Source organism: Botrytis sinoallii, assembly GCF_014898435.1.
Source record: "Botrytis sinoallii strain Bc 23 chromosome Unknown BSIN_009, whole genome shotgun sequence".
Taxonomy (NCBI): domain Eukaryota; kingdom Fungi; phylum Ascomycota; class Leotiomycetes; order Helotiales; family Sclerotiniaceae; genus Botrytis; species Botrytis sinoallii.
In genome coordinates this window covers 2265650-2288976 of record NW_024066036.1, presented here as the reverse complement: position 1 = coordinate 2288976, position 23327 = coordinate 2265650, and the positions used below count along the sequence as shown (strand labels likewise).

At 43.2% G+C, this 23327-nt stretch overlaps 9 protein-coding genes across 9 annotated transcripts; 5 read left to right on the top strand and 4 right to left on the bottom strand.

The window, feature by feature from the left end:
- Positions 1-138: 138 nt before the first annotated feature.
- EAF02_006166 (uncharacterized protein) lies at positions 139-1633 on the top strand (the record flags this gene model as incomplete). The annotated part of the gene is made up of 3 exons (XM_038902214.1): positions 139-635; positions 683-1059; positions 1137-1633. The coding sequence occupies 3 exons, from the start codon at positions 139-141 to the stop codon at positions 1631-1633; spliced, it is 1371 nt and encodes a 456-aa protein (XP_038758431.1).
- A 466-nt stretch (positions 1634-2099) lies between these two features.
- On the top strand, positions 2100-3637 carry EAF02_006165 (uncharacterized protein; the record flags this gene model as incomplete). The annotated part of the gene is made up of 3 exons (XM_038902213.1): positions 2100-2317; positions 2369-3030; positions 3093-3637. 3 exons carry the CDS (start codon positions 2100-2102, stop codon positions 3635-3637), a joined length of 1425 nt encoding a protein of 474 aa, XP_038758430.1.
- A 738-nt stretch (positions 3638-4375) lies between these two features.
- EAF02_006164 (uncharacterized protein) lies at positions 4376-5564 on the bottom strand. Its single transcript, XM_038902212.1, has 3 exons — positions 5173-5564; positions 4830-5119; positions 4376-4759 (listed from the first exon to the last, which is right to left on the bottom strand). The coding sequence occupies exons 1-3, from the start codon at positions 5249-5251 to the stop codon at positions 4661-4663; spliced, it is 468 nt and encodes a 155-aa protein (XP_038758429.1). The 5' UTR covers positions 5252-5564; the 3' UTR covers positions 4376-4660.
- Positions 5565-8445: 2881 nt separating this feature from the next.
- On the bottom strand, positions 8446-10599 carry EAF02_006163 (uncharacterized protein; the record flags this gene model as incomplete). Its single annotated transcript, XM_038902211.1, has 3 exons — positions 8446-9174; positions 9223-10263; positions 10315-10599. 3 exons carry the CDS (start codon positions 10597-10599, stop codon positions 8446-8448), a joined length of 2055 nt encoding a protein of 684 aa, XP_038758428.1.
- A 1038-nt stretch (positions 10600-11637) lies between these two features.
- Positions 11638-13485, top strand: EAF02_006162 (uncharacterized protein; the record flags this gene model as incomplete). The annotated part of the gene is made up of 6 exons (XM_038902210.1): positions 11638-12079; positions 12130-12299; positions 12411-12559; positions 12615-12873; positions 12924-13161; positions 13256-13485. 6 exons carry the CDS (start codon positions 11638-11640, stop codon positions 13483-13485), a joined length of 1488 nt encoding a protein of 495 aa, XP_038758427.1.
- Positions 13486-13994: 509 nt separating this feature from the next.
- EAF02_006161 (uncharacterized protein) lies at positions 13995-16628 on the top strand (the record flags this gene model as incomplete). The annotated part of the gene is made up of 2 exons (XM_038902209.1): positions 13995-15183; positions 15229-16628. The coding sequence occupies 2 exons, from the start codon at positions 13995-13997 to the stop codon at positions 16626-16628; spliced, it is 2589 nt and encodes an 862-aa protein (XP_038758426.1).
- Positions 16629-18185: 1557 nt separating this feature from the next.
- On the top strand, positions 18186-19655 carry EAF02_006160 (uncharacterized protein; the record flags this gene model as incomplete). The annotated part of the gene is made up of 1 exon (XM_038902208.1): positions 18186-19655. The coding sequence occupies one exon, from the start codon at positions 18186-18188 to the stop codon at positions 19653-19655; it is 1470 nt and encodes a 489-aa protein (XP_038758425.1).
- Positions 19656-19775: 120 nt separating this feature from the next.
- On the bottom strand, positions 19776-20984 carry EAF02_006159 (uncharacterized protein; the record flags this gene model as incomplete). Its single annotated transcript, XM_038902207.1, has 1 exon — positions 19776-20984. One exon carries the CDS (start codon positions 20982-20984, stop codon positions 19776-19778), a length of 1209 nt encoding a protein of 402 aa, XP_038758424.1.
- Positions 20985-22086: 1102 nt separating this feature from the next.
- Positions 22087-23232, bottom strand: EAF02_006158 (uncharacterized protein; the record flags this gene model as incomplete). Its single annotated transcript, XM_038902206.1, has 1 exon — positions 22087-23232. One exon carries the CDS (start codon positions 23230-23232, stop codon positions 22087-22089), a length of 1146 nt encoding a protein of 381 aa, XP_038758423.1.
- Positions 23233-23327: the final 95 nt, after the last annotated feature.

The window sequence follows — 23327 nt, the reverse complement described above, 5'->3', positions numbered from 1 at the left end:
AATGCTGACTCAGGTCAACCGGGCAAACCAGAAGCAAAGGCAAAGATAAATTGATTGTCCACATTGGAACTATTTCTGAGTTCACTTAAAACCCCAGAAGTCTTCCAGCCAACAATTGCTCCAAAGCTTTGCTCAAACATGCCGGAAGGTAATTCAGATATTCCCCTGAAGCAAAAGTCACGACGAGGACAGACTAAGCGGGCAGTCAAATCAAAAAACACTGGAGACAAGAGGAAACTGTGTTCGAAAGCGATCAAAACAATCCCCGTGGTACAAGGGCCAGTTATGAGATTGTCTGATGGAAATTTGCAGGCAGCTATTGAGAAAGCAAGACCAGAAAGTACCGCTGAAATCGATATTAAGACTGCAAGATTGATCAAAAATCTGGCTGAGCAGGAAGAGGTTACCGGGGCCGCCGTTGAGAATTTGGGTGCAAAGGATCAAAGTAGCAAGCAAGAAGTCGAATGTGTCCCTAGAGTTCAGAAGGAAACTGCTACTGAGATTGTGGGCACACTTACAGAGGCTGGAACCCAGATCGAACTTGATTCTTTTGATTTGGTGATGAATATGGTCAAGCAAATGGTGGAAAGAAGTGAAGTGAACAAGAAAGAAGATATCAAGACTTATGCGCCATTGTTACGAAACAAGGAGATGCGGGCATCAAAGTATCTGAATCCACTAGTTCAGAGATTGATCCCAGTGAAAGCTTGAGTGGATCCGCCGAGAAGAGCAGAGAGAAGGAACGTTGTGATGCTAACGCCGCTGACCACTCCGTCGCCCACACTCCTAACATTTTTGCTGGAATAGATGTCAAGACACTGGAGTCGACTGACCGTTTTCTTAACGTATTTGCCGATAGTATTGATTCATTAATTTCTTCACTTGAGAAAACAAGTCTCCGGCAGTCACAAGACATGAATAAACCCAAAAATATCAACCCAGATCACTCACGCTGGTTTCGATATCGCCACAACTCGATTAATCAGCACGTTGAGTTATGTCAGCTTGTTCCACAAGTTGTGCAAAGCTATCCTATACAAAGAGAGAAAACAACAATAGGTCAGTGACTTCTAAACTTAGAATCTGAGACTTCCTCGACGGAGTGTCCCGAATCGCGCTGACACATTGCTTGTAAGCTCGACTCAATATAAATGGTCTTCATCGATGTACCGCAGCTAGTGGCTGGGACCAACCCTTCCAAAAAAACGATATTATATCGAACTTGACCTGGACATCACAAGTGGAAGAACTTTGCAAGATCATCAACCATAAACTCCCCCATCAAAAAGATCTGGACTATGGATTTCCCGGCAGGTATCATGCATGTCACGCGGAAAAACAATTGATTGCTTGGTATCTTTACGAAAACACATTGGCAGGACATCAAGTCAACACGAAACTACCAAATACTCTTCCCTACCGAGAGCTCAAAGCTTCAGCTCCACGAGGGGCTCTTATAGTTGTTAGTCGAAAGATCTGCAAAGATTGTAAGGAGTTTATCGAGAAGGTCAGAAAGCACTTTGAAATTTCCGATCACTTTCACGTGGAATCTCGTACACATCTTGAGGACATACTTGATACGGAAAAGACTAAGAAGTTTCTTGAAAGTTGTAATAACTGGAAATTCTATTGAGTTTATCATGATCCTTGGATGGGCGATCAAGCAAAATATTTGCTAAGACTGTTGGAAAGCTTCACGTTCTAGGATGTGTGTCTGCCAATCCAAGTGGTTGGTTTGAACATTCCATGATTTTCTTCCAATTTCTATGGAGGAGGTCCAATCAATCATAGACCTCAAGGCATTCAATTAGGCATTTTTGACCCAGATAAATACAAGGCTAACCGCAAAATCGCCCACACAGTGAAATAGTTCATGCTGTGCGACCATCCAAAATGCTATGAGGCTGAGTCAGACTGCCAACTATGATGAGGGATAATAAATGCGAACGATAGACCTTTAAAAATTTACATATATTCAACTTCCTCTTCGATCTCGAGTCTTAGACAGATTTATCTCATCAACCTCCACGCGTCAAAAGAAAGAATAAACAACACTTCTGTACAAAAATCGTAAGGCTAGGTCTAGTGATCAAGTACAGATGACGGAGGCTTTAGGGTCAAAAGAACTAGAAGGTGCGAGATCAAAGCAACCATATGAATTAAGGAGGGAGTTTACTGCATTGAGGAAGCTTCGAAAAGCTGAGGAAGACGCTAAGTCTCGGCAGAGTCAGGCTGAGTCTAATAACATTGCTGTCATACAAGAGCTAAATCCAAACGAAGCAGATGGAACCCTTGTCAAAGATGAACTCGCCACTCAGTCTCACTAGAACAATAGTTCAAAAAGCATAAACGGTTCCGAAAACAAAAGGACCGATATTGCTCGCTTGACTGATGAATTTGCGAAATCTAAACTCGGACCAAAAGAAAAGACGCCCAGAGAAATCTGGAACGATCTAACGAATGATCCGGAGAGTTTGGAGAATCCTAAGCTGGCTCGCTTTCGCTCGCTGGATGTCACCCCTGATCCTTCCTGGTTCGAAAGTATCTTGAGCAAAGCCGAAAGCATTCTCGAAAAGACTGCAGATGGAGGGCAGTTGAAAGGTAGCGATAAAGACTCGGCTATCGAGCGACGAAATGATATCCTTAAGATACTTATGCAAGGGGCTCTAGAGCTGGGTTCATATATATTTGATTCCTCTGAGATTTCCGGAAAGCTTGCAGCACAACACGATGTCCAAAATCAAGATCGCCACGAGGCAGTCACCTCAGTTGAACCTGCAAGCGACGGCCATACAGACGGAAATACCATTATCGCATCGACACCATGTGAGAATTGTTCTGATGCACTTGCTCCCCACCAAGTAGTCGAGCTTATGGAAAAGCCTACCCAGAAATCACGGGATCGATCAATTTGGTTTGAATATCATTCAAAAGAACCACAAAGTGTGTACTACACTATCGATCTGTACGAGCGGGTCCATAGGTTTAATCTTGACAAGTATAATGCAAATTCGAACGAAAAGACAGTAGGTATGTTCATCCCTTCAGCTGGGTGATATTTCGACATCATAGTCTTACAAATTTTCCTTTAGCTCGTTTATATGTACCAATAAAATCACCACCACCAACACGACGACCACTGAACTTCGTTGCCTCAAAACTTCAAATCTTCAATGCCATCAGTGGTTGGGCTCCTGTGACACTCACAGCAAGATGTTCAAATCCATTTATCCCGAACAAAACTTGGACTGAGAAAGTTCAAGAATTGTGCCAGGTCACAGGATATCACTTAGAACCGTGCGAATACGTCGATTGCGGAAATCCGGGTAGATACAACGCGTGTCATGCCGAGAAACAAATTATAGCCTATTGGCTCTACCACTATGTTTTGAGTTCGCGCAGCGCCGACCCATCGGCGCCTTGGGATAAGAAATACAATGAACCTATAAAGCCGGAATATTACGAGGGTCTTTTTATCGTCATCAGTAACCCTCTCTGCGATTGCTGCGACCGTTTCCTGAATCACGTAGCGACATATTACAAAATTTCCTTCACGATTCACTGTCCTGGTGGTCCAGGCGAAGGAATTAAGTTTCCAAGCATGCCACTAGAGTTGCGACGAGATGACTTGAAATAGGATGGCGTTGGTCCCAGTATCTTATTTTCATTCTGTTTCCCTAGCCTATATATACACATATACCTGATTCAAGACTACTATCGTTACGTACGAACATGGGTGAATGACCTGTAGTCATTAGGCTACTATAGTACACTGAACGAGAGGGCTAGCCTCAATACCTAGGTACCTATTTAAAGATTGATTCTTCCTGCACATAGCTCGTTCTTTAGGCAGAATACAGTATTGACAGTGAGGACTGACCGGCGTAGATGCTACGTCATCTGTACTCTTCTCACACCAACAGATTGCCTGCATTAAAGTAAGGATGATATAGCATTACAACCAAATTTCAAATTATTCCTTATGAGGTACACTGTACACTACTACTATATCACTTTCAAGTAGAGATCTAAGGACTATGTGTTATTCATTTATTATTCCTCAATACAACCAATACAACGCAAACAAACCCATCTCATTTCATACTATCCCATCCCATACGACCTCTTCCATTCCATAAACCCCCTATAACTACACTACCTAGCTAAATTTATCAATATACAGTTTCATCTCAATATCATCCGTCATCAATTTCGAATATCGGGGAATAAGTTGAAGCAAGCACCAAAGAACATCGTGACTGCACGACGCCTGAACGGACCTCAACATATGCCAGCAGGATTTTAACAGGTAAGAAAGTATGAGAGTATAGAGACATAGCATCACATAACATCACCATAACTTCAACAACCAAACACATTAAACGATATCAGGATAATTATTGTTATTCAACAAAACAAAAAGCAAGCAATTTTGGGTATAAAAAGTCGAACGTTCACCACCCCACCCAACATCCCCCCTTCACATCTCGTTTATCGTATTCACGTATCCACATATTCATCACCAAAAGCCAAACCCCAACCCCATGCCAAACGCCCCCATACTATCATCCATAACCAATTATATTCAAAAGACATTCATAGAAGTGAAGGTATCAAGCCTCGATGCATATCCACATTGCCCGACATCGTAAGATGGTATTTAGACAGCAACTTCCATAGCAGGATCATGACGATCGCTGGATCGACTGCTGCGGGAAACGTGTAAAGCGGCCATGATGGTAGTAGCAAGAACAACAACCTATTCACCCAAAGTTAGTTCCCATTCTTCTACAACTTAAAAAGCTCATCGAGAACGGAGAAAGAGATACGTACCATAAGAAAGCGGCGAAAACATCTCCAGCAATGCTAGCTTCACATACGCTCCAGTTGGAATGTCCACAGTTGACATTATTAAGCATAACAGCCAAGGCAATAAAGCCTGCAAACCAAAAGATCATGGTAACAGCCTCGGCAAATAGGATTCCATATTTATGTGCTGCAGTTGGGAAATGGGTGGGTGCGATAATAAGGTAGATGAGAGCGAGGATAGTCCAAACAGCTGTAAAGACGAGGAAGTTGACGGAATCTGGTGACCACCAGTAGGACCATGCGTCGGCAGCTAGATGGTGTTAGTAATGAGTAGAGGGAATATGAGGGGAACTGTGTACATACCATAGGCCATCAAACCGAGGACGATGATGGAGAAGACCGCCTGTACGATGCGAAGAGGGAGGGTGAATGCGAAAGCCATGATTTCGGTATGATTATCGGTGGAAAATTAATTTGAAGGTATTGTGTAGAATCTGATCTCCAGAGGATGATTTCTAGGAATATTGTAGATCGATATCTTCGATATAAATATTAAAGTTGCCGAGAGATGAGAAATATGGGGGTATGGATCAAGTTTTGTTCGATGTGAAAAAAAAAATTAAGTTTTGGAGGAGGCTGGTTATGGGTCTTTAGTTGTTGTTGTTATGTTTCAGTAGAAGTGACGATGGAATTTATTTGTCGATACTTGCAGCTTGACCGAGTATTAAGTATCCAGTATATATGCATATGAAATAAGATCATCGTACGTCCTCATGTGTTCCAGGATCCGTGGCAGTAGTTCATCATCGTATGTGAATGGTTGGCGGTGAGGTAATTGATCCACACATTGTAACGACAAGGGATTCATTTCAAGATTTTTCGACATTGTGGCAGTGTGCTACTCGCATGTGTATTTTGAAGAAATCTTGATGCTTGGCAGAGATGACGTAGAAACAGAAATCAGGGTCCGAGGATTTCGTTGGTGATGGCAGGGGCGTGAAGTTCAGGTGAACATGGGACCGTGGATGGCTTCGCGTCTAATATATGGAGCCAATGAGCTGTCACATCGTCCGAGCCACAAAGTATTCGTTCCAATGCTACCACCAGGTTTTGGATGATTGGATGATTGGATGTAGGAAGAACGGAAGGATGAACGAGACTTGATTGTGACTCTTTGACCATGAGGAGCGATGGGAAGTATAAGGCTAGAATTTGAGGGCAGTTAGACTATCTCGAGATTGTGACAAATTTAGTAGAGGAGAGAGGAGAGAGGAGAGGTTACGATCGGAAGAACGGAAGAACGCCAATTGTCCTAACCTTATCTCAACTAGTACTAACTGGGTCTAGCTTATATGCTTCTTCGCACCGCAACTTTCAACAACGATGGCTCGAGAATACTAGGTAGTAACTTACGATTGTACGCCGAGTATGCAAGGGACCCAAAAGCAATTGTTGCGTTCTATTAGTAAGTATATCTTCATTATCTAATGTGAAATACAATCAAGATATTTCTCGGCAGTCATACATTTCTGGATAATACACATGTTCTACAATCTTGCCAAGTGATGCGTACGTAATAACTCTGTCAATTCCTTTGGAGGGAGTATGAAGGAATTCATATATTGTAAATACATTTAGATATTGATCAGGTGATTGGATGAAATTCATCACTCGCAGATTCCTGAGATACTCGCACCGTTTGATTACATGCATCATGTCGAATAACGATTCCTCCAAAACCCTAGACGTATACAACCGCTGGCGTCCACCATAGAATTCGACTCCACAAAGAGCCAGACAAGAGTAACCCCACCACAATCCAATCTTAAGGTCAGTGTCTTCCTGATTTGTCAGACCCAAAGACCCTCGTCAACTAGATTGACCACAACCTCTCCTCCTCTCCTAACTATCTCCTCTTCATGTCCACAAGCGCCGCTCTCTCATCCAAGGACAAGTCCTTCTTCATTTAACAATATCCTTGGTCTCGAAATAAACAACACGACTATACATTAGCAAATCATCACGTTAGCCATCCACCAAGTTGTCGCCAGCTCAGACTACAATATTCTCGCATATGAACACAGTGACAGCGGAAAACTGATCCTACAGTAGGCCATGAGTATGAGGAAGGTAGTGATTTGAGATTATGTCTCGCTGTAAGAAAAGCACGGTCGATCTATTGAATGGAAGCAATGAACGTTTTATTCGTGAAGTCTCGGACGAAGAAAACCGATCTTCATGGGAAATCTGAACTTTTAGATGGCTGCAAAGTGTGCATCCAGGTTATTGCACGGCGAGCTTGTTGGATATTCGATTCATTGAAAGAAGAATTCCAGGAAAGTCTGGGAAGACGCGCGGCAGAATCATCAAGCGTACATGATCAAAACTTGAGGATGCATGCGATTCTGGAGCTTGGAATTATCAATGGCCAGCTTATTGAAGCGTGAGATAAATTAACAGAACGGGAGGAAGAGTTAATTCCGGTTGGCAAACAAGCAACAGATACTAGTATTGAAGAGCAATCAAAGCTTGCAACTTTGAGTGCTGATGGAGCTTGGATCCACAACCCAAACTACCAGATCGATTAAGAAAGTATTCATCAAGCCAAAGCGGAAAAGCCATCTTGCGAAGAACCTATTGCGGTTGCAAAAGAAAATCAACGCAATCAAATCGCAAACTCATTCTCCACGTATAGGCGGCAAAATGATCTTTGTCAATCTGGCCGGAGCAAAATATCAGTAAATTCCGGAACTGGCGGTATTGACGATGAACAGACTCCGCAAGAACGCCAAGTGGTCGTCAGATCAATACTGAACTGCTGGCGCTGAAAGAGGTCATAAGTGCGTGGTCTGCCGGGTGAGCAAAAATTCCGTTTCGATCATCTCCATTGACAATGGTTTTACGAGAGTATTTCACCATGTGTAGTAAGGGGGCCTCAGCTATGATTGTAGCACTGACATCCACGAGTGATCAGTATTTGGCAACATTGAAATCACTTTAATATGGCAGCTCGATCGGCATTGCTCGTCTGAGAAATTAGTCTTTCATCTAAGTATTAGCTAAACATTTAGTTCTCAAGTCACTGTGAAGGGAGTCCAAGAAGTTAGGATTGTTGATTCATTGCTAATCGAATGGTCATGTTAGTCATGTAAAATCCAACAGTTTTTAGCGAAGAGACTGACCAAATGGCCATATTTGGTATTGTTATTCTTTCGATTGTGATTTGAGCCCTTCTATTACATAGACAAACAATACTTCGTTGCGAGTATCTATCTCCCGCAATGGGTAGCTAGGAAAGCTTTGTTCTATTTTGATATGAAATATGAGTACAAACTAGAGTCATGGTTTCGCCCAAGTCTTCATTCATGCTGGCTTCGACCCATTTCTCAACCCCACCATTCACGAACCACATCGTACAACTTTCGTTCGCTTACCACAGAAATCCCTAGAACTATCAACTCCAATCAACGTGTAAGACACTCGCGTTTCTATTAGCAAATGATTCCATATACACCGGCCTTTCGCTACGCCGAAGAATGTCATGAAGCGCGCGGCTTGACGTAACAGACTTTAGTCCGTATTTTCGATATTCTGGTTTCTGGTGCGACGGCTATATGATCCGGTTTGAATTCGAATTCAAATTACCAGCAGTTCATCGTTGTTGTATAATAAACATTCCTCCAATATACCGGATTTCTCCTCAAGCAACAATTCGTCATGACCCGAGTCTTCAACGACTAACAATGAATCGTGATATTGTTCTTCATCCTCAAGTTGCCAACGGTGGCCGAAAAACATCTCCTCGGATTCCGACTCTATTGCCAATCTTTCCATTTCTTCACCGCTTAACAGTGACTCATAGGCATCGTCGTCAACTTCAAGAAGTAGATCATCAAATTCGTGGTCTGGCACACCTTCATCATCACTAAGTATATTGTCGAATGCCGAAATTTCACTGTCATTATCCATAATCCATCGAAATTCATCGTCTACTATTGCTGAATCTTGTACGTCAGCGTCATCGACGATAGAGTCCAAAAGATCTTCGTATTCGTCAATCCCTTCAGCCATAACAATATTCTCTGAAGTTGAACGTTTATTGATAATCTGGCGAGCAGCTGATAGATCATGTAATGTTCGTTGCATCATTGACCATAGTCGAGATTGCACCACGGCTGTCAGCCTTTTCTCAGATCCTAGCTCACCATGTGTTTCTTCATCAGCGTGTACGTTGATAAATTCAGAGGTCGCCATGTTTGCAATCTGCTCAAGTTTTTGTCGTAGGCCTGGTGTTTGGGCATTGCGTGCCAATGAGGTCATCATTTGAATGATCCTAGGGGTGTAGCGAGAATTATGAGCTACCGACTATGTTACTTAGTAATTGAATCGGATTTGAGAAAGTGCTGATATTACCTTCTTGAAACCCGGAGAAAAAATGACAGGACTCAAGGCTGTAAGAGAAATAGCTGATATGTTTGAGATATTGTCAATCTTTACCCCCTTTGTTATTCTCTGTCTCCTATCTACTCCAGCAATCATAACATGTATCGCCGCAGTAACGAGTTTACATGTCGTTGTAGGATCAAGTACGTATGCCTCATCTTGAGAATTGAGAGTTGCGTTGCGTCTTTGGGAAAAACTTCCGATAGTGGAGGATTTCGATGAGTTGTTATTCGAAGTTCGAGCACAATGTCTTTCGTCGCTGGATAGAAGCAGCATTTCGTCAAAAGCTACATCTTCTGGTGACGTGGAAGCATCGTCTTGCTTGATTAAAGAACTAGTTTCCACTCTCTGTGGAACTTTAGGGGCCCTTTTCACCCTCTTACGAGAATTACTCGAAGGAATTACATTTCTAGAAGTGGATGGGAATTGGGAGAATGGACCCGAACTTATGAAAGAGCTCAATTGAGATAAAGCAGGTATAGCATGTAATGCGATACTCGAGTATAAACTCTCAGAACATTCTTTCAAGAGTTTGGAAATTTCTACTTTGGAGCCAACTTGAATGGTTGATGATGTGCTGGGTACGCTTGCTTGAGTAGTGTGGAATCGTTCCCTAGAGTTGGAATACCTTTCCAGAAGTGACGATATATTCTCACTAGGGCCAAATTTGATAACCAAAGATTTTTTTGGCATGCCTGACTGCGCGATCTTCAATATCTGAGAGGACCCTTTGCCGACCACCGAATTTAGGGGCAATGGTTTTCGTCTTTTTGGAGTTTGAATCCCTCCAGATATATGTCGAAATGATAAGAGCACTTTTAGCTGTTCCATCTGAGCGCAAAGTTGTGCGTCCGGTATCCTAATATCGGTAGTTGTGCATGACCAAGGTCGAACGTCGAGAATCGGTGAATTTAAAGGTTCTTTATTGTTTAGCTGAAGAGAAAGATTGTTCTTCTGTAGTGGTTCATTTTGCAAGTGAAGTATTGCGGATAATCCCAGCTGTTCCCATATCTTTAAATGGTGAGTAAGTCAAATTTTCTCTAGAGTGTTGATCTGACAAACCTTTGACTCTGCGACGAACTTACCCAACAACTCGATGATATGATTATTGTTAGCTCCAAACGATTCTTTGCCATCAAGATCAATAACGAAATCAACGCGACATGAATTCCCACTGGCGACCCATATTTCCCCCGATGTCAACGCTTTCAAACACTCGTCAACCGACAAGATCTCCAGCTTTCCAGACGGTAGTCTAATAACAACCTCGTACTCTAAATGCAGAGAGAGTTTGTCCGAGAGAGATGAGAAAGCAACAGGACCAAAATTTAATGACCTCAACAGCATGACAGAGAACGCGATGAATCTGATGAAGGTAGGTGGTCAAGAATACCATTGAAAATTCACGCCTGAAAGGGAACAATGGAATTAAAAATTAATGAGCACGATAAGGAAGGTAAAGAAATCGATTTGATGAAATCAGAGGACAGAGGAATGAGAAATTATGAATGAACAATAGGAAATTGATTGAGAAAGAAGGTTAGTAGTGTAGTGTAACACAGATAGTATATCAAATTGCACTCATCAAGGAGGATAGGTATATTGTCCTTATCTCGTAGTCTCCTGTATAACAAGATGCGACATTGAGATGAGACAGGCATGAACGAATGTATGTATATCACTGCCGCTGATGACTTTTGATTGATAGAGAGGTGGAGGGGGAACAAATGTGTGATTTTCACTATCGCTGGTAGAGATTGATTGATTGTGACTTGAAAGAGAGAGAGACACGTGAGAGACACAGAGATAAATTAATTAATATTGAAAGCGGAGTTTTCGGCAAAAGATTCTGCCCCTGTCTACCGCCCAAAATGATCTAAATCACACGCTACAAGCTGTGGTGACGGTATAACCCACAATTATAGTCAGGGGTGCTCGATGCTTTAGTCTCATCTCATTCTCTCTTTAATCCCACAACAATAATTTCAAGCCCAAATCCCAAGTCCAAGAAACCTCCATCCTACCTAGTCTCGAACGCTCGACCAATTCCAGTCGCCAATAGCCAATCCCAAGTCTCTGCCGAAGCCTTTTCTTCCGAACTACAAAGTAAAATCAACTCGTCGAGCCCCAAAATAGTGCCGTTCTTCCAGAACCCTATCCACCCTCCCCTCTTTCGGAGTCTTTTCAAAACCACCCTCTATAACTACCTACGTTCACCATGGCTTTGAGTAATGTTGGATCCATCGTTCTACAAATTCTAATATTCTTAACGACTCTGGTGAACTTTACCTTCACTCTCACTTCGCTGGGACCTTTCTTTCTACTCGTCCTATATGCAGTATCGAAGATTTGCGCAACGGCACCCGAGGAAGATATATTCAAGAAATGTCAATTACGTCACCTCTACCACGATTGATGAATGATACTTCTCAACCCAACCTGGACGAACCTCAAATTTCCTATTTGAAAGATGATTCATCTGCGAATGAAAGCGTTCATAGAAACCGAGGGCCAAAATCCGATATAGAAAACAATCATGAACATACCAATGGGAGTGCAAGTGGGAATAGAAATAGAAATGAAAACGGGAATGGGAATGGGAATGGGAATTTATATACCAATGGCAACGCAAGCCACAGAGGCTTTACGGTATTAGATGCCTCCGATGCGGGAGGTGATCATGGAATAAATGGAGTTGATCAACAGCCAGACACTGAGGATACTGCCGTTGCCAAAGTCAGTATTCGTGATCGCATTGGTTGTGTTACATGGACATGGTTCACTCTAACAATGGCCACTGGAGGAATTGCAAATGTCCTTTATTCAAGTATGTCAATCGATACAATTACATTTGGGACCGGCTCTAACATCCAACAGTCCCATATCGATCGAATTGGCTGAGAATCGTTGGAGAAATAGTCTTCTTCCTTAATCTTATATTCTTTGTAATGAATTGTATATTAATCTCTCTTCGCTTCAAATGGAACCCTGGAAGTTTCTCTAAATCTTTCCTTAGTCCATCCGAATCTTTGTATATTCCTGCTTGTGTAAGTCGACTCTAGTATCAGTGTCTGTTGAATACCTGTCTAATGTATGATTAGATGATATCGTGAGTAATTTCCTGTCTCAGCTAAAGAATCGCGTCTGAACCTTTGTAGAGTGGGAACAATTCTCGGACCATGTGTCAGTATGGAATCCCCAAGACGGGCCTATGGTTCCAAACTACCATGCAGGTATGCTTTTGGGCGTATTGCACTTTGAGCGTAGTTGCATCATCCGGCATGTATCTATTGCTTTGGTCCACTCAGTAAGTCTGAGCAAAAACTCCTCTTTGCAAAACGTCGGCTTATATTACTGCTTAGAGAATTTCCCATTGCTAATATGACTCCTCTCTGGACCTTCCCTGCCTACCCGTTACTACTGACTGGCCCAGTTGCAGCGAATCTTATCTCTACTTTACCAAATTCAACTGCGGCTGCACGCATCAATTCCACTGCTATAGCTTTCGGGGCAGTTTGCTTCCAAGGAATTGGATTTCTCCTCAGTCTCATGATCTACAGTGCTTTCCTCTATCGATTGATGACCAAGAAACTCCCCCAAGAGACAACACGACCTGGAATGGTAAGTCATGCCTGTAATTATTGTTTCAATTATTAACTAAGTATCAATAGTTCGTATCAGTTGGCCCTTCCGGTTTCACAGTGACAGCAATCGTTTCTCTCTCTAATTCGGTGCAGACGACCATCCTACCCAATGGTATTTTTGGTAACACCGAGGGCCCTTTCGTTTTATACTTGATGGGGAGTTTTACAGGACTCTTCATTTGGGGTTTATGCCTTTGGTTCTGTTTGATATCTGTAGGCGCTCATTGGCAAGTTATGCAACCTAATCACCCGGAGCATCACATTAGTGCGGACATGACATGGCAAGAATCTTCCCATCTCAAACATCTCGAGCATTGTTACTAACATAATTAGGAACTCGTTCGTCTTTCCAAATACAGCACTAGCCACGGCTACGATACAAATTGGGACGGCATTTGGGTCTAATGCTATTCGGATTGTTGGCACCGTGATTAGTGTCTTTCTGGTTGTCGTTTGGTTAGGCGTGCTGTTCATGATAGTTAGGGCAATCCTCCTGAAACGACTGCTCATGCCAGGACAGCTCAATGGGGCTGCTCATCAAAGAAAGAAATGGGCGAGAAAGTATGGCAATGGTATATGGAAGGACTGAAGCCGATCGTGGAATTATCTACATGGTGCAATACATCTGGAAAACTATTTTAGTATTTTTATTATTAATCAATTCCTGATTATAGGAATGGTGGCTATAGACTTGGATTTATTGAATATTAATAGCACACTTGTTATAAGATGGGGGTGATAGATAGAATTGTTGATAGCAGTGATAGAATTGTATGATAGCAAAAGAGATCGAGATATAGACAAGGGTCACTGTGGAATATCAATCCATTGAGAACTTTCTAGATTATTCAGCAAATTTAAGTCTCAAAACCGCTGATCGTATCATAATCCGGACAATCTATTTTCAAACATTGAAACCGCGACAATCTGAGCCGAAGAGCTCTGACGTCATATGTCGTCGCGTCAAATAGGAAAGTAAATAGGTCACTCACACATCAAAATAGATAACGTGTTAAAATTCTCCACTTTGTACCTGAGATTATATTTCACTTAATCATTGTGCTTTAATACCCACATATCGACGACAACAATAACAATATGCCACCGACGAAACGACCTTTGGCGCAAGCCGACACGAACGTGATTCTGCCACCGAAGAAGAAACATAAGGAGAAGCATGTTACACTTAGTGATCACGCATCGAAAAGTAAGGGAGAGTTGGTGGAGATGTTGAAGGAGAGATCCATGCCGAGTAACAGGACGAAGAACGTCTTAATCCAGAGGCTGAGAGATAATGATGGACATGTCGCGCCCATGGATTCAGGAAAGGCAGAGCGCAGGAAGTCTGCGAGGATAGATGCTGCAGAGCAAAGTGCGAAGATAACGGAAAGGCGCGAGGAAGGCTTGAAAGATCTATGGACTGTCAAGAATAAGGCATTGACTTCTCCGAGTGCGCCAATCGCCGAGAAGGCTTCCGCGAAATCTTCGAGAAACGCGGCCGCAGTTCCCTCACAAAGCTCGCATGGGCATCGAATCAATTATAGAACAAAGGATAATAGTAAATTAAGGGCATTGTTACGCGATTGGCGAGTGATGCAGCCGGAGGAGGTGGAGAGTATGGACAGGATGGCGATGATCGAGAGGCTTGAGAGACATGAGATGAGGGGTTACGGAGATGATTATGAGAGTTTAACCTGTGATCAACTCTCGACACTATTGAGTGCGCGGATGCTTCCATGTAGTGGAGTTACGAAAGCGGCGCGAATTGAACGATTGAGATACGATGATGCTTTGGATCGAGACAATGGGAATCTGGAAGAATACAGTCTGTACACTCATCTTGTGATTTGTCAAAATGAGATACTGAGATATGAACAACTGATGAATTGGGTTGAAGGCGAGGAAGGGGAAAAATTATACCAAGATTTGGAAGTGGCGGATTTGAAATCCCTAATGGATTTGAGGCAACAAGGAAGAAAGATAAAAGTTGTTTGTGAAGATTCTGAGTTAATTGGATGGTTGGAGGCGGATGACCAAAAGCTGGCGCGGAAGAAAAAAGTCGAGATATCTACGCTTATGGGATCCGAAGTTCCTGCGGAGCTGGAACGATGGGAAAAGAAACTTGCGGATACGAGAATGGATTTAGAGAGTAGGATAGGCCATTCACTCCCAGCGGAGGTACCAATACATGAATCGTCAAAATACGATGTTCCTGTTGTTACGAAGAAAACTGGGGACCGAGGAGCCTTGGATTATGATCCTAAAAAGACGAATTGGGGCCTATTCAGTGCCTAGGAGCTTTGTAGAATTGCGATGAAGAAAGGTGCACCAGGATATGGAACAAAGGATGCGATGATCAAATGGCTTGAGACTGGGATCCTTGAGTATGAAGATATGCACCTTGAGTCGCTTAGAGAACAGTGCTGGAAGCGCTTAGTGCCGCAATACAGTAATGATGATAAGGCAGCTTTGATAGAAAGACTCAAACTTTTGGATAAACATATCAAGGATAGCGAGGAGAGCTCCGCAAGGGAGACAAGCGAAACTACCGAAGCCGAAAATATTGAGGAAGGCAGTGTTGAGCAGGCTGACGAGATTGTTCCGGTTGCAGAGCCATCAACAATTGGCACCGTGTCTAGTGACTCGCCATATGCTAAGAAAGACAATAGCATGCTTCGAGTTTTGCTACGAGATCGACACCTTCAAATCTCGGGTACACGGGAAGAAATGATTAATCGCTTAGAAACTTCTCCATACAACTACGAATCCTACACTTCTGAAGAACTTTCCCTCATACTCAAAGATCGCCACCTAACTAACGCGAGTCACGGAAGCAAAGAAAGCAAAATCGAGCGACTCAAGAACAGCGACGAGGCTTTCTATGATTCCGCCAACCTCGAAGACACGCAATTGTATGTGCAATTGAACCTTGGGGAGAGATTTATCAAAGATAAGGAACAAGCTTTAAAGGCTTTATCTGATCCAAACATATCATATGAGAAATTAGACTCCAGCGCTCTCCGTGAGCTTGCATCTGCTTTGGGTTTATCTCCGCACAGTGGAGAGAAGACGGTGATTAAAAAACTCCACGCGAATGATCAGAAATCAACATTGGAAGGTAAAGATAACACCGCTATGCGTGATGCTATCGATGAATTGACCGCATCTCTCAAAACCCGCAAAGAGGAATATAACAAAGCGAAAGAAGAGCTAGAGAAAAGCATAGGACATCCTGTTCTAGATATCGCAATTGTGATGGGACGATATAATGCTATAATGAGACGCGACCATGAAATAGTCAACAGTTATCAGCCAATACATAAACCAGGGCCAATCTGCGACTATGATTGGAAAGACTCTCACTGGGCTGGAAAGACCGAGAGGGAACTGAGAGACATGTGCCTGAGACAGGGCATGGAGGGTTGGGGCACTAAGGCTACTTGCATCAAATGGCTCGAGACGGGGTCGGTAGAGTATGAGGATTTATCGGCAACGAGTCTCGAGATAATGTGCAGAAAACGTGGGATCAAATTCAAGTCAGGCACAAAAAGACTGGATTTAGCGATGAAACTTGGGGAGACTGCCGAGAAAGAGGCTGCGTATCGAGAATCGGAGATTATGGCACTGAAGAAAATGTGTAAGGAACGCGGCATGAAGACCACGAGTGGTGAGACAAAACAGGACTTGACAACAAAGCTTAGAGTAGCTGACGAGAATACCGGGCGGGGATAGGAAGCTAGGTTGACGAGGGCGTTTCATGGATACTAGTAGCGATCATTTTCTTTCTTGGATCTTCTATGCCTTTTTTTGTAAGCTCGTTATCCCTTATTATTATTACATTTGTATTTTTCTTTCTTTGTTAATCTTCATCGACGGTCTATCATGTGACTAGTAAGCGTGACATCGATGACTACAATGAACAAATGGTGAAATATGCTTGACGAACATCTTTACATCTATTTGAACGAGCTAGAGCTAACCACTTCGATTGTTTTTCCTAGCATACTACTCGGGGTTCTAGAGCTAGATGCTGGCGCTAGTCCGTGGAATAGGCAACTTTCGATGTCAAATCAGACTCCTCAAGGCTAGGTGACCGCGCCGCATACTGTCTAGATTGAATTTGATAACTCGATCCATTTGGGGGCAAGAAAGAGAGGATTCTAGGAAAGTAGAGGCATGATAGAAAGACGATAAACGGAGTTGATGAGCCTAGAGATTCGAAAGCAGTGACGGAGATCAAGCCTTTCAGGAACGTATGGGGGATTCCGGCAGAAATCACACAATTTGAGAAATACATGATTTCAGTAAGACTCCTGACTATGTTCATATCAGTAATGATCTTATGTGAGATATGTCCGGAAACACATCATACAAATATAAGAACCTCTGGTAAAGATGGCTTTCCCTCCACAACGATTGAGTCATTGGGGATATCAACCAGATCATGGAATTGTGAAGATGAATAGCAGACCAAAGATAGCAACAAAAGCATCGATTGCTAATGGAGAAGGTAGTTTAAATTAGGTAGTCGGCATAGACAGTGCTGAGCTAGAACCGAAAGGTAGGCGACGTCCTAGCTACTCGTGTATATAGAAAGTGCCTTCCGTCAACAATGACGCAGGCTTCGGCCAATATTTGAAGATTTCGGATCGGAGTATTTGCATCGTCTCAAAGAACAAAAGAAGTGATTTTGAACTTTATCGTTGAGAAAACATGGTAAAGATCAAGAAAGAGAGCGAGACGGGTAAGGAAACTAAGGGTTTTTGAACCATTTGTATACTGTTGAAATTGATTGGTTAATAAGTCTTTCAAACACACCGTTGCAATATCTATGTAACCCTTTTCACCTCCTTTCGAATTCAGTAAGCAAATGATTGATTGTTCTTTGATTTAGAATCAGTGTTGAACAATTGAGTGCTCGAGAAAGAGACTACTTCCAACGGAATAAGGCGCAACAAAGTACGGAGTTCGGAATAAGCAAGTCAACCCCGACTTAGCCCTGGTAAAAGCCTGTGCTTCTTTATACGAATGGCCCTATCAGAGCCACGAACGCGGGCTCTGCACACTGTAGCTCCCACCAAGTCCAGCATGATTCCAGGGCTCTCTTCCATCACCATCATCGAAGCGTACGTCACTAGTCAGCGCTAAACATCAGTCAATAGATATCTATCTATCTCATGGTATACAGTGAAGACAGCTGTTTAGATTTGTGAATCAATTGAGAACATTGACACTCTAGCTTAGCTCTCAGTGGTACCCAAATTGAAGTCCCAGCTAACTCCAGACAAAATGACGAGAAAATATCCTATTCAAGGATCTACTTTATCTGATTCTACATCGATTTTGTCATTACGATCACCCGCAGCCAACTCTTCCCAGATCGTAAAATCAACGCCCTTACGCTCCTCTTTGTCTTCTAACCACGAGTATTGGATTCACACCACTACCCTGTTCAACAGTCGCACCAGAGTTTTCGAAAAAAATGTTTCTCTTCAAGTAAACACAAAGACAGGTCTAATAACGAAAGTTAGCACGCGAGAAAGCCCATCAATTACTTCACTCGGAGACAATGATCTCGATCTCCGAGGGAAAACCGTTCTACCAGGGTTTGTAGACGCACATACTCATATCTTTCTGCACCGTGTAGACGAGGCCGGATCACCATATTTGAATCAAGAGCGGGACGAATCACTCATCTCCCGTACCATTCGCGCCACAACCAATTGTCGTCTAGCTCTGCTAGCTGGATATACTACGTACCGCGACCTCGGGACCGAAGGATGCTACAATGCCGATATTGGTGTTCGTGATTCCATAAACCGTGGTCTAATCCCGGGACCGCGTTTATTCGTTGCCACGGAACCTCTAGCTTCTAGTGGTAGCTATGAGATTCGGCAAGAGAATAAGTTGGGAGGAACAGAGACTCCGCGTTTGAGCGATCCTTGTGATGGGATTGAAGGATGTAGAGCAGGTGTGAGGAGAAGAATTGGTGCTGGTGCTGATGTTATTAAGATCTATGCTGAGTATCGGAGACGTGCGCTACGCTATCCAGCATCTACATACAAAGGTTCTGAAGATATTCAATTTCCTCCATCTCGAAATCGGGGGGAAGATATTTTTGGCTCTAGAGAGAAGTTGAGAAATCCGAATTCTCTTCTTTGGAGTCAAGAAGAGATGGATGTTATGGTAGCTGAAGCCAAACGCGCTGGTGTGCCGGTGGCAAGCCATGCCAGTTCAGAAGAGGCAGTAATTATGGCTGCTAAAGCAGGTGTCACGAGCGTAGAGCATGGGCTCATGCCCAGTGAAAAGGCATTGCAAGTGATGAAAGAAATGGGTACAATTTATATTCCTACACTTTCGGTCGTAGAATTAGAGGCGAACGATGGAGGAAGAGCAATTTCTATATGCAAAGAGCACGCCAAACGAGCTTGGGAGATTGGAGTAAAACTAGCCACAGGATGTGATACAGGGCCGTTTCCCCACGGAGAAAATGCGAGGGAGATGGAGTTGATGGTTCAAGCTGGAATCGATGTGGCTGATGTGCTAAGAGCTGCTACATTAGGAGGATGGGAAGCTTGCGGTGGGGAGTTGTGCGGGCAGGATTTTGGATGGTTGGGTGAGGACTGGATTGCAGATTTGGTAGCTTTAGACGGAGATATGGAAAAGGATGGACTTGAAAAGGTTATTAGAAACGTCAGCTGTGTCATAAAGGACGGAAGAATGGTGGTAGCGGATGGGAAGATTGTTGGTTTTGTCTGATCATAATTACCACCATTGGTATGATAGTCGTTTACTTGGCCTAGAGTAATATGTCAGGTAATAGTAGTCCTGGTCTGCTCGTTTGGACTATTTACACCAGTTTATACGACCACCTAGACATCAAAGTATATAGCGATCTGGACTCACAACCACCTCCGCAAGTTTCACAGTCCACAACTTCCCGCTTCCCTCCACAATCAAGACATCTCCCGCCAAAGCAAAATTTGCAATCTCAATATCTGGTTCTCCCGCCGGATCATCCAGGAAGACTTCCACATTGAAGAACCCCAACACCTTTCCTACATTATTTCTCACTACAATCCCTTCGCTCTCAGCCGTCCATATCCTATTCTTGTCATCTATGTGAATACCATCCGGGATTCCCGTTCTCGCGATTCCAATTAGTCTTTTGTTGATAGGAAACACATCAGAATCGAGATCGAACTTATAGATAGCGTTGGAGCCAGAATTATATCCACCAGAATCTGTTGCGGTTATGGGCGTGGTATCTGTAACGTAGAGGGCATTCATGGCGGCATTAACGTTGATACCATTAGGTACTAAGATATCTGCACGGGATATAACAGGAACAAGAGACTTAGTTGTGGGAGAGAAACGCCAGACGGCATCTGGGAGAACGGCTGATGGACCACCATCGTAAAGAGAGGAGAGTGGATCGTCGGTGAAGAATAGATAGGGAGTTCCCTGGTGGCTTACCCATGTGAGATCATTAGGTCCGTTGAAAGGAACACCGAAGTAGGAGTTTATGATGATTTTTGTGTGGCCCGTGGCTGGGTCGATAGCATAGATCGCAGGAGGAACTGTAGCATTACCATCACCAGCGAGATATACAAGATGATTGAAATAGGTGCCTCCATTAGGATTAATTATGGGAATACTGGTGTTTGGGGTGGATATTTTGGAAGTGTTGAGGTTCAGAACCGAGATCGTCGTGGCGTCATCTATTGAGGAGCTTGTAAACCACACTTCATTACGATCTGGTACCCATATACCGGCTTCATTCGCAAAGGAATAATTTCGCTGAGCAATAAGAGTGATTGTGGGATTTGTACCGAGAAGTTTCAGGAATTCAAGGTCGTAGGATATGAATGCGCTGGATTTTGCGGAAGTGAGTAAGACTGATAAATTTGCATTGCTTGTTTGTGTGTCGACAAAGCTTTGACTGATGTTCCCATGATAATTAGGAAGTATTAAATAGGTCGATTCTGGATCTATGGAGACGGTTATGTTGATTGAGGTATTCAATGCTGCTTGCGCCACAGCTAGCAATATACACGCGCATACGATGACAGATGTATGGTTTGCCATGGTGGTCACAGTAATCCATATACGATTTCAATGAATGTGAATATATAAAGATCAAACAACCAGTCAAGTCCTCTACTGAGTACCTAGTACTTATATAATATAATCCGGTTAGATAGCTTTTGGCTTATGCGAGACTACTTCCGAAAGGGGTGTGAGCCTCGCAGTCTGACATGATATCTAACATATGTCATGTACGAAGCAATTTGTCATCCCCATAAGCTTGCAGTGGTAGCATCACATTGAGCTCACACGCATCTAATTTCTCTATTTCACCGTTTAGAGAAGATTTGCATTCAATTTCCTCAAGATTCCTGGGCTAAATATATGCGTTCGAAAGTAGCTTGATTTGATCAGCTTTGCCTCTTCGTAAACTTCAACAACAAAATACATCACGAACTTTCTATATTACCCTCTGCATGCTGCGTGAGTCAGGTCATGGCCTTGAGTTCGAATCACGTAGAGTCTCTTCTAATCCACTGGGACTGCAGCCCGAAAGGTGGTATGATTGCTTAGCACTGGCCAGCCGCAGAGGAAAAGAGCTCATTTTTCAATTGAAAAAAGGACAATCAATAATCTTTCTAGGTAATTTATTTGACAACAGCCATTAAGAAGCCGTCCCAATTCTTCTCTGAGACAATTTGCATCACTACGCAGTCGACTCTTTCATCCTTCCCAGCATTTTCGATTGCAGTTCTTGCACCTTCAACGTGAGGATCATCCAATCGATCTTCTCTCACGAGATCTCCCCTGCAGGCCATATTATCTAAGAAGACTGCAGCTCCGGAATAACTCATCTTGACTCCGTAGTCAAAGTACGTCCAATTATTGAGCTTATCAGCATCAACAAATGAATTGTTCTGATGAAAGATACACATTGAGAAATCTTCGTCTGGTATACCAAGCGCGGTGTCAGACTTGTTTTGGAATATGCCGAATTGAGAAATCTCATCCGTAGTTAGTGATCTCGTACTCGTTTCAACCCTCCACTGGCTGTTATCAATAGATTCAAATGGTTCCCAAAAATTGAATATCCGTTCATAACTCATATATTATCATCTAATAAACCTACTGATCCTCATACATCCTCCTCTTCCAACCTCCATTATCTCGCCCTGACACCCCCGGGAAAACTTCTCGCACTAAGCAAAACTCCCTTCACTCCCCTAATCTCTTTCTTAACCTTTGCAATTTCATCTTCTCCGTCCTTGTTATTTCCATTCCTGTCTCCTCCATTTCCAAACCCCCCTGACCCGTAACTAAATGTAGGTGTTGAAAACGCCAAGCCTTGTAAATATTCCTTTAACATAGACATTTTTGTTTCTAGCTCTTCACTTGTAGATGATTCGTAGGTTGAGTCCTCCAGTAAGGATGATAATGTACCTTGTAGAGTCGTGAGACGCGATGTCTGTATGGTTGTTGCTGTGGTCGCGGTATTGGCGTGGGATATTAGGGAGGGCGAACTGGGTGTTTGTAAAGGAGATGATGGGAGAGACGTCTGGACGCCGATGTCGCGATGGAAAAGCTCAGTGGGATCACTTGTAACGGAGCCAGCATCAGAGTCGAGGTATTCGGGTTGAAGAGATTTATGGTGGTGATAGGTAGGAGGGATTTCGGAGACCGAATTCTCGAGTTTGTGAATTAGTTTTTGAAGATTATTAAGAGTGGCCGAGGATAGAGAGAGCCGGGATTCGGTGAGGGTGCTGATCATAGGACGTATTAAAAAGGTATTTGTGCCATGAAGTAGAAAGCTGAGGGAACCGAAAAGATATAGGGTAGTGAGAAGGCGGTGTTTGGTAATTAAAGGAGTAGAAGCAGATGGTTGAACCAAGAATTCAGGGTATGTTATTATAGGAGCTTGATCGCGAGGTATTTGTGCGTAGCTTGTTTGAGTAGGTGGAGGTGAATGTCGTGACGATTGTTGAGGTTGTGTTTTTGGTTCTGACGATTTGACCTCAGTGATAGATGTATTTGTCGCTTCATCATTCCGCGATACACCCAGTAACTCTTGTATATCATCCCCCTCGAGACCTTTGCTTTCTAGAAAAGCAATCTTTTTATCCGTAGATGCATTCTTGACATCGTCTTCCTCCAAGAACTTCCTGGCTTGTTCGAGTACTGCTGTCCGACTTAGTGGCTCGATAGCTGGGGGCTGAGGTTCACTGGACTGTCCTGCCTCGCCTTTTGCCTCGCTTTTGAGTTGCCATGCAGGCACGCCTGGGGGTTTAGCTTCGTTGTCGGAATCACCCATTCTGTAAAATGCTGCTTGTTCAAGAAGCCTCTAGATAATTAATGGGAAACTCTCGAAGCTCTGCATGTGTAGGTTGTCGGTGTCAGTGTTTAATG

Bases quoted from the DNA above. Each gene is read 5' to 3' on its own strand.
- EAF02_006164 (XM_038902212.1), bottom strand. From the start codon at position 5,251: ATGGCTTTCGCATTCACCCTCCCTCTTCGCATCGTACAGGCGGTCTTC. The intron at 5,120-5,172 runs GTATGTACACAG...AACACCATCTAG, and splicing joins CCTCGGTTTGATGGCCTATG to CTGCCGACGCATGGTCCTAC. The intron at 4,760-4,829 runs GTATCTCTTTCT...TTGGGTGAATAG, and splicing joins TCGCCGCTTTCTTATGGTAC to GTTGTTGTTCTTGCTACTAC.